This window comes from Xiphophorus hellerii, chromosome 6 (genome assembly GCF_003331165.1).
Source record: "Xiphophorus hellerii strain 12219 chromosome 6, Xiphophorus_hellerii-4.1, whole genome shotgun sequence".
NCBI classification, from domain to species: domain Eukaryota; kingdom Metazoa; phylum Chordata; class Actinopteri; order Cyprinodontiformes; family Poeciliidae; genus Xiphophorus; species Xiphophorus hellerii.
Window position 1 is genome coordinate 2,407,978 of NC_045677.1, and position 9,726 is coordinate 2,417,703.

Here is a 9,726-nt window from a genome sequence, read left to right on the forward strand (position 1 = left end):
TTCCTCTAACACTTACTGCAGGATAGCTGAACAAAAAGGTACATGTCTGTGAAAAAGCATCCTCTCCTTAATTTGTCACTCTGGGCTGTTTCAGACTGCTACATTTTAGATAACTGGAGTAAATGCCAGGGGTGAAGCAATTGATGGTTGAAATAATTTAGTAATTTGAGTATATGGACTCAATAAAAGGTTCTCTGAAAGAACACACTGAGCTGTAATTAAACCAAAGCAAATGTTTGAGTGTCTGCGTGGGGATAGATGAAATAATTTCCTGATTTTAGAAATTCAACATATAACACAGTAATTAATGTTCTGGGATATCCATTTCTGAGGCTTTGAGTCTCCATTGATCTAGAGCAGGGGTCTCAAACTCCAGGCCTCGAGGGCCGCAGTCCTGCAGTTTTTAGATGTGCCACAAGTACAAAACACTGGAATGAAATAACTTAATGACCTCCTCCTTGTGTAGATCAGTTCTCCAGAGCCTTAATGACCTAATTATTCTGTTCAGGTGTGGTGCAGCAGAGGCACATCTAAAAGTTGCAGGACTGCGGCCCTCGAGGACTGGAGTTTGAGACCCCTGATCTAGAGTATGTCATAAACAAATGGAAAAAACATGGAGCAGAAGGTGAACCAGACTACAAGTGTTGGCTTAAAAGCATATAAACTCATCCAAGAGATCACCAAACACATCTACAATTCTACAGGCCTCACTTGACTTGGTCAAGGTCAAGACCTTTGGACTACAGCATTTTGATAAGATCCATGAATTGGGTAGGACGCAAACACTGAAACATCCTGACAGCTTCTGATCTAAGGGACCGAGCTTCCTCACTGTTCTCTCCCAGAGCTCAGCTGCTAGCCAAATGCTCCTCAGCAACAACTTCCCCAACTGTCCAGCCACAACCTGCTGGTCATCTGGGATTTTTCAGCAGGATGGAGTGCCGCATCACAGAGTTATGTTAAGGTTATTTGTACAGAACATTTCAGCAACAAGGCAGTTTGAAGTTCTTTACATCATAAAAACATCATACAGTCACACTTTTTCTCAAATGTCATCAAAATTATCACACAAATTTCAAATAAGTTGCTCAATGTTCCAGTTACTATGATTGAAAAGCAACTCTAAACAGATGGGTTTTTAGCCTTGATATAAAGGAACTCAGTGTTTCAGCTGTTTTGCAGTTTTCTGGAAGTTCGTTCCAGGCATGTGCTACGTAGAAGCTGAATGCTGCTTCTCTATGTCTGGTCTGCTCTGCATCCCCAGAACCAGAAGATGTAAGAGGTCTGGAAGGTTGATACATCAGCAGATCTTTAAAGTTTTGTGTTGCTAAGCTGTTCAGTGATTTATAAACTACCAACAGTATTTTAAAGTTCATTCTCTCAGTGAAAGACTTCAAAACTGGGTAATTTGCTCTATCTTCCTGGTTTTAGTCAGAACGTTTTGGATCAGCTGAGGCTGGAGGATGGATTTTTTTTTAGAACAGACCTGTAAAGACACTGCTGCAATAATCAATGCAACTAAAGATAAACTAAAGAGTGATAAAATGGCTCAAAGATCAGATTACCACATTTTGAACCCATGGACATTATACTTCTCACTAAGAATCTGTAGTCAGTTCTTATGAAGAGGGGCCACCATAAGTCAGAATTTGGCCAAAAACTTAATATGTGAAGTGAATTGAAGAAGAAGTTATGAAAAAAAATATTCAAATTAAATAAGAAATCTTCAAAAATCAAAATACAAACCATATACATATATACTAGCAAAACCTTCAGCCATAACCAGACTAATCTTTCCTGTTAATGCCAGCCTCTGAAACTGCAGAGTCATCTCAGGACTTCTGCAAATTACAGGTCTGTAACTACAGTGGACATCTGAAGTAATACAAGAGGCGGACAACTGACATAGGTGGACAACTGAAAATACAGTCGGCCTTCAGTTCTGCTCTGCTGTATGCCCCACTTCCCCTTCCTGTGGTGACCTATGTCTCGCTTTTAATGGCACTTCATATCCCACCACACTTACATCTCTCTGTTGCATGTCAACAAAGAGAGTAGCATTTCAAGGCTATGCCCTAAACAGTTTAGTTTAACTATCTGTTGGAATATTTGGTCTGCTTAGATCTGTGACTATATATTTAAACAAACCTGTATGATAGAAAAAAATAATGTGTTCACTCTTTGAGGACAGTGAGCTGCGGGAAAATCTTATACAGGAATAAGGAAGTTGAATTTAAATGAAACCTAGGAAAGCATCTAAGTCCACCCTCTTCTTTCTGGTTTCATTTAAGCAGATACCTGAAATTTCAACATGGAGTTTCCTTATTGCATTGCAATGAACATCATAATCAATTCATTAATATCTATCTATCTATTCAATTCAGTTTATTTCTTTCTATCTATCTATCTATCTATCTATCTATCTATCTATCTATCTATCTATCTATCTATCTATCTATCTATCTATCTATCTGTCTGTCTGTCTGTCTGTCTGTCTGTCTGTCTGTCTGTCTGTCTGTCTGTCTGTCTGTCTGTCTGTCTGTCTGTCTGTCTGTCTGTCTGTCTGTCTGTCTGTAAGTAAGAAAAATAAAGAACTGTTGCTCGATGGCTCAGTTTTTTCTTTTCAGATTAGTAGAAGTAAATTTTGCATTTCATTAGGAATTCCAGGGACTGGGAGAAGAGAAGACAGGCACAGAATTCAACTTGCTTGATGTGTTTCCACAGTCACTGATGATTTGTGGAGAAACGTCATCCGCTTCTGTTGGTCCACTCTTTCTTATCAAATCCAAAGTCAGCACTGCTGACAAGCTTTATGGAGATGCTGATATTAATTTTCCTGTCACCTGTGCACATCTTGATATTATTTTTGTGTGCAACCACCACTGATAATATGTCTGCAGTTCAATCAGGGGTAGGACTCTACCAGATTTCAACATCTACAGACTAAATTTGTTGTTCAGTCTTCTTTGCAAAAACAACTCAGGCTCAAGCTTCAGATAGAAAGTATCTTTTAGCACCAGTTTTCAAGTTTTGCCACTGATTCTCAAATGGATTTATTTCTGGACTTTGACTTGGATGTTCCATTGCATCTCTTGCTGAATGTTTGAGCTCTTTGTCCATGGTGAACATGAAGTCCCAGCCTCGTACTTGAAGAGAAACAGTGTCTGTATTCAGAATGCTGTCAATCGGTACCAGTTTATATCAAAGAAAAGAGTGGCAAAAACTGGTAAAACCTTCATAGTGGAAATAGTTGTTTTTTTTATGGTCGAAATGCTCCATCTGCTGGTCACAGAAGACAAAATCGCCGGAAAACTTCTTACATTAAATCCCGCGATATCACACCAAACGAGACTTGTGGACGTTCTTTTCCCTTGGATCATCGGGCAAGATGGTAGGTATCAGTGCTAGAGCAGTACTTGTTAAACTGAAATCCTTTTCCATCTGAGCTTTTACGTTGATGGTTGGGGAACCTGGCTGCACCATCTAAACTGGGAAAAGTTTTGTTCAAGTTGTAGTTGAAAATTGTTTCTTAAAATGTCAGATAAAGTTGCATATAAGGGCTTTGTTTTAGCCTTAGCCTAGCCCGACTTTGCTCGCCTAAGCCGATAGACAAGCGCACTTTGTGGATGTAATTTAAAGTAAATTGTGTTGTAAATTGTCTAAGCGGATTTTGAAGTTGATCATTTAGTGTTTCATGATGAATAATGATATATTTGTAAGATTAATCCCCGTCCAGTGGTGAATGCTAATCTGTTTAGCCACACTCACTGGAGTAATGCTCGTCTGTTTCAGGCGGACACAGAGATCAAGAAGAAGCGTACCTTCAGGAAGTTCACCTACAGAGGTGTGGACCTTGACCAACTGCTGGACATGTCTTAGTAAGTGACGCTGTGCTGGCGGGCCTGCCATAGTCTTTACTGTTTTAACAAACACCACATGTCAAAAGTGTTCCGTGAAGAGTTGATGTTAAAGTGTCTTTTCTCTGTAATCACATTTGGTTTCATTTCATACACCAACTGCTTCACACGCTCGGTCAAACATGTAAAAACACCTTTAATTTCCACAGTCAGTGCAATTAGGAGTAGAACAGCCAAGGTAAAATAAATATGTCACTCAGAGCACAAAGCATAGAATTGGACTAAATGGATCTTCCCTTGTGGACCGGGCACATTGTTACTGATACAGATATTAATATTGTGTGGGAGCATTTCTGCATATGAGCGCCCTGAATAACCATGTACCGACATACCTATGTTTCAGTGTGTACTTGCTGAAGTGTCTCACTCCAGCTGTGTGTGTTGTTTGTACAGCGAGCAGCTGATGCAGTTGTACTGCGCCCGCCAGAGGAGGAGGCTGAACCGGGGCCTGCGCCGCAAGCACCAGTCCCTCCTCAAGCGCCTGCGCAAGGCTAAGAAGGAGGCTCCTCCGATGGAGAAACCGGAGGTGGTGAAGACCCACCTGAGGGACATGGTGATCCTGCCTGAGATGGTGGGCTCCATGGTGGGGGTGTACAATGGCAAGACCTTCAACCAGGTGGAGATCAAGGTGAGGGAGACGGACTCCATGAGTCGGGCGGATACACTCGGTTCTATTGATTATTCATTGACAGTCGGGTGAAAAAAGGTTCAGATTTTTTTTCGTTCCACCACTAATTATTGTTTTGTATATTTGAAATATGTCTGAAAATGCAAATAATGAAATTCTTTTTAAATAAGAAACATACAAGTTTTTGTCTAAAATACAATAACAACATTCCTTTATCTGCAACTAATAAAATATGTTTAACTTCAGTAATATGGGAAAAGCTTGGCTTATTACTACGTAGGGCTGATGTAGTAATTTTAATTAATTAATACTTGCATAACAAAGGAGCTTAAAAGATTTCATTTTCACAGAATTTGAATGAGGTGATGTTAAAGCCAGTTCTGCATATTTTCAGACATCTATATGTAAAATGCATATGTTCCTGTGCAGATCTGGCCAAATTACTGCTGCTGTTTGTAACAGCCGTAATTGTGTAGTGTCTCTTTAAGATACTTTAGTATTGCTAATGATGTCAGAAGTATGCGCCACGGCTTCTCTGTAGAGAGCGTGAGAGAAACGTGCTAGACGGACATGTTAGCTCCCTAACTCAGTTAAGCACTGAGGGTTTCAGTAGGTGTGATGGCTGATAGTTGAGCATATCATATTTACTATCTTTGTCTGAATGTTCACTGAAGAGTGAAACTGCTCCTCTTTCCTGTGATTGAATCCGTTGTGTGCTTTAATGTGAAAGCTTCCAGTCTGACTGGACTTCCTGTCTCTCCACAGCCTGAGATGTGCGGCCATTACCTAGGAGAATTCTCCATCACCTACAAGCCGGTCAAGCACGGTCGCCCTGGTATTGGAGCCACACATTCTTCTCGTTTCATCCCTCTGAAGTAGAATGGCTGTATTGTTTGTATAAATAAAACCAAAAATGAGCTGGGCTTCTCCATACAACTGTAGTGTCTGGTTGTATTTTTTCATTTTTTCTGGGTTTTTGTAGGCTCTTACCAAGTGTCAGGCCTTAAATCTTAAATAAGGCCACATTTTCCTCTTGAGTTTTTGAATGGCCTCTTGTGTCATATTTCATTAATTGCTCCTTTTTTTTGACTATATTTAGGAAGATTTTGGTGCCATTCACTGGCTGACAAAACTGCTAAGCTCTGTTTAAAGGAATTTAAACACAAAAACCAAACAGCCATGAAATCAATGGCTTCAAAACCCAGGCAAGGATATTGGAGTTATAAGGTAAAACACATTCCATGGAATAAGTTTACTTCATTTTGCTTTAATTCTTCACCAGGGAAAATACGTTATTATTGTTATTATTTAGGATTGACATAGGTCTAAAATTAATTTTGGAATGGTGTTTGAAAGGGCTTCCTACTGGATTGCGCAGAGATGGAGCGGCCGCAGTCGTCCGGGGTTCGATTATCGATTCTGGTACACTTGGTGCATTTCTTCTCTACATATTTCCAGTCTGATCAGCTTCAAATAAAGGCCATTACTATCAGAAACCTTTAAAATAGAAGGAGCTGTAAGGAAACGAGCCGATAATGGAACCATTCAGAGAATTCGATGCTGAATCCTGTGAATGCGATACATTTAGAATCATAGACATGATGAAGCCTATTCTAAGATTAGAGTAGCCAATGTATCGCAACATATGTTCAAGAAGTTATAGTTATATAAATGTATTGCCTAATGTTTTTGTATACATTCAATTGGTAATCTGGATTGATTTGAACATGTAAAGAAAAAAACATACTTTAATGCCGGTCTTGTGCGCAATTCTGTTCCCCTGTGAAAATCTGTTCCCCCTGTGTCGGGAGCGCGCATTACAGCCGGAGAGGCGGATCTGACCATTTTCACGGCGCTTCTGATCGATTTCTCGGTAAAAACAACTCAGTTAATCATGTCAAGCTTGTAACATTTAGTTTAATCGGCAGCTATTGTTTACAAAATTGTAAAAATAATTAAGTAAACGAGGTCTTTTTACGCTGTTTTGTGTTATTTTAAACGCCAAGAGAATCGGTCTTTTTCCAACTTTTGTCATTTACGCCTGACAGAAATAAAAGTCAGTCACCAAAACACAGTTTTCCAACACGTAGTGTGTATTTATAATTTTTCATTGCTGATATAAGAGGATGGCTGAAAGCATGGCACAAAAATTAAGACTTCCTGAAAAGACGAGAGTGTAGACTTTCTGGTAAATCCCATTATAATGTAAAATATGACAGATTACAGTAGTAAGGAAATTTCTAGTATACTACAGGCTATCACACATAACAATTTTTGAGAATTTGGCAACAGTTGCTCTTTATTCCCAAAAGTTATGGGGGTAGCAGAGGAGAGAATGGACATTTCAGCTGCCTGAAATAATCTGTTCCCCCTCCATAACATGGGAACAAATTAATTCAGCAACAAGTCTTTAACTCTGTTTATTCCTTTCATCATCAACAATAAATCAAATAAGTTTGAAAACATTTGCTCTGTATATGCCAGAGTTATGGGGGGAGGAGGAGAGAAAATGGATATTTCAGCTGCCTGAAATAAACCATTCCCCCTCCATAACATGGGAACAAATGAATTCACCAACAAGTCTTTAACTGTGTTTATTCCTCTTATCATCAACAATAAATCCTGTGAATTTGGTAACATTTGCTCATTATTTGACATAGTTATAAGGGGGGAACCATATATTTTAGTAACCTAAAATAATCCGTTCCCCCTCCATAAAATGGGAGCAAATTAATTTACAAGTGTTTAACTGTGCTTTGGAAACATTTGCTCTTCATTTCTCAAAGATGAGGGGCCTTGGGATTTAAACTTTTTTCCATAGCTGCCTTATATCAAAGTCTTGTAAGTATAAATATCAAACAGTTTTCAAAATGTAATTTATTAACCATTAAACAACATACATAAACAAGCACACCACAGCAAACTCAGGAACAAAGGCAAACTAAGGCAACTAAGGCAAACACGCAAAGCAGTGATAAGTTTTTCCAGTTGGTGGGCTTCCCACACATGCATGATGGAACCACCTCAAACACATGTCACACTGGATCTAGGAAAGAAACCAAAAATATCAGTTCTTTTTAGAAAAATATGTCTTTACAATTACAATATACAATCAATCATTTTAGATTCCCTTATATTCCAACTGCTGGAGGATCATATCATAGCTTGTTTACGCAAGATAAGATTAGATAAAACTTGTCCTCTTCATTTAGTTTACTAACATTAAGTCTTTGAATAATTCTAAAAACTTTCCTACCCAGTTCACATCCGTGTCACTTTCCATCTCTCCACAGAAGTGACACAAGTCTTTTAGGTCCTCTGTTAACAACAAAAGTATAAAAACACACACACACACGATTATACATGTACAGTCGTGACCGTATATATGTGTGTGTGTATAAAACTATTACACAGGATGTGCTAAGCACCAACACAGTCATTTATGAAAAAAATATAGAAGATGAAATGATTGTACTTATTAATTTGTAGACAAACAATTTCCTTAAATAAATATTTTCAGAGTCCATGTTAATGTATTAAGTTTGGCTAAGTACAGATGTTTTAGCCAAACATACAAATAATAGTAATCATGATAACAATTGTCATAAACACTCAAAATAAGAATATTAATGTTATCCTCACCACTGTTAAGGATAAGTCTCACAGCAATTTCCAACCTCATGCTGTCGACCGCCTCTCTGGAAACAGGAAAATCCACAACCTCTTTTGATAGGATTTTTTCTGCAAACTGAAATTAACAGCTTCATTTAATGTCTTTAAATTTAAGTAACAAAGTAAGTAATTCACTGTATATGTCTCAAAATTTAAATCAAAATCCTAAAGTCATACACTGTGTGACAATATGTATGTACCTTCAGTGAAAATGCACCACATGATGTACTATCTTGTTGTTTTGGATGCTTGACTGTGTCACATATCCAACGTGAGACATTGCACCCATTCTTCCTCATAAATGCCCTGTAAATATAGATATATTAATAAGAACAACTTTATTTGATTTTCATACTTGAGTTAAACTTAAATTTTTAACCATACCTTGTGATTTGCAAGCATTTCTGGATGTCTTGTTTTGATTCCCCCAGTGGATTCAAGAACAAAGACTTTTTCTCTTGTGGGTAGATCACCTAGAAAGTGAGCATTCAACAGTTTTCATGTGGTTTTTGTCTATGTGATAAGTATGATATAGATTGTTTTTAGAGTTTAAAAACATTCATTACCACTAAAGTCCAGTGGTGGTGTTGATTGTTGATTCCCAGAATGGTTCCCCCTTATAACTTTGTCAAATAAAGAGGAAATGCTACCAAACTTACATGATTTATTATTGATGATGAAAGGAATAAACAGAGTTAAAGACTTGTTGGTGAATTAATTTGTTCCTGTGTTTTGGAGGGGGAACGGATTATTTTAGGTGGCTAAAATATATGGTTCCCCCCTTATAACTATGTCAAATAATGATCAAATGTTACCAAATTCACAGGATTTATTGTTGATGATAAGAGGAATAAACACAGTTAAAGACTTGTTGGTGAATTCATTTGTTCCCATGTTATGGAGGGGGAATGGTTTATTTCAGGCAGCTGAAATATCCATTTTCTCTCCTCCTCCCCCCATAACTCTGGCATATACAGAGCAAATGTTTTCAAACTTATTTGATTTATTGTTGATGATGAAAGGAATAAACAGAGTTAAAGACTTGTTGCTGAATTAATTTGTTCCCATGTTATGGAGGGGGAACAGATTATTTCAGGCAGCTGAAATGTCCATTCTCTCCTCTGCTACCCCCATAACTTTTGGGAATAAAGAGCAACTGTTGCCAAATTCTCAAAAATTGTTATGTGTGATAGCCTGTAGTATACTAGAAATTTCCTTACTACTGTAATCTGTCATATTTTACATTATAATGGGATTTACCAGAAAGTCTACACTCTCGTCTTTTCAGGAAGTCTTAATTTTTGTGCCATGCTTTCAGCCATCCTCTTATATCAGCAATGAAAAATTATAAATACACACTACGTGTTGGAAAACTGTGTTTTGGTGACTGACTTTTATTTCTGTCAGGCGTAAATGACAAAAGTTGGAAAAAGACCGATTCTCTTGGCGTTTAAAATAACACAAAACAGCGTAAAAAGACCTCGTTTACTTAATTATTTTTACAATTTT

General features: G+C 37.9%; 1 protein-coding gene across 1 annotated transcript; it reads left to right on the forward strand.

Annotated features, from left to right (window-relative positions):
- Positions 1-3,301: 3,301 nt before the first annotated feature.
- Positions 3,302-5,481, forward strand: rps15 (ribosomal protein S15). Its single transcript, XM_032565148.1, has 4 exons — positions 3,302-3,391; positions 3,793-3,878; positions 4,311-4,545; positions 5,311-5,481. The coding sequence occupies exons 1-4, from the start codon at positions 3,389-3,391 to the stop codon at positions 5,422-5,424; spliced, it is 438 nt and encodes a 145-aa protein (XP_032421039.1). The 5' UTR covers positions 3,302-3,388; the 3' UTR covers positions 5,425-5,481.
- Positions 5,482-9,726: the final 4,245 nt, after the last annotated feature.

Excerpts from the sequence above, each read along its gene's own strand:
- rps15 (XM_032565148.1), top strand. Across the intron at positions 3,879-4,310 it reads CAACTGCTGGACATGTCTTA|CGAGCAGCTGATGCAGTTGT; the intron begins GTAAGTGACGCT and ends TTGTTTGTACAG. Across the intron at positions 4,546-5,310 it reads TCAACCAGGTGGAGATCAAG|CCTGAGATGTGCGGCCATTA; the intron begins GTGAGGGAGACG and ends GTCTCTCCACAG.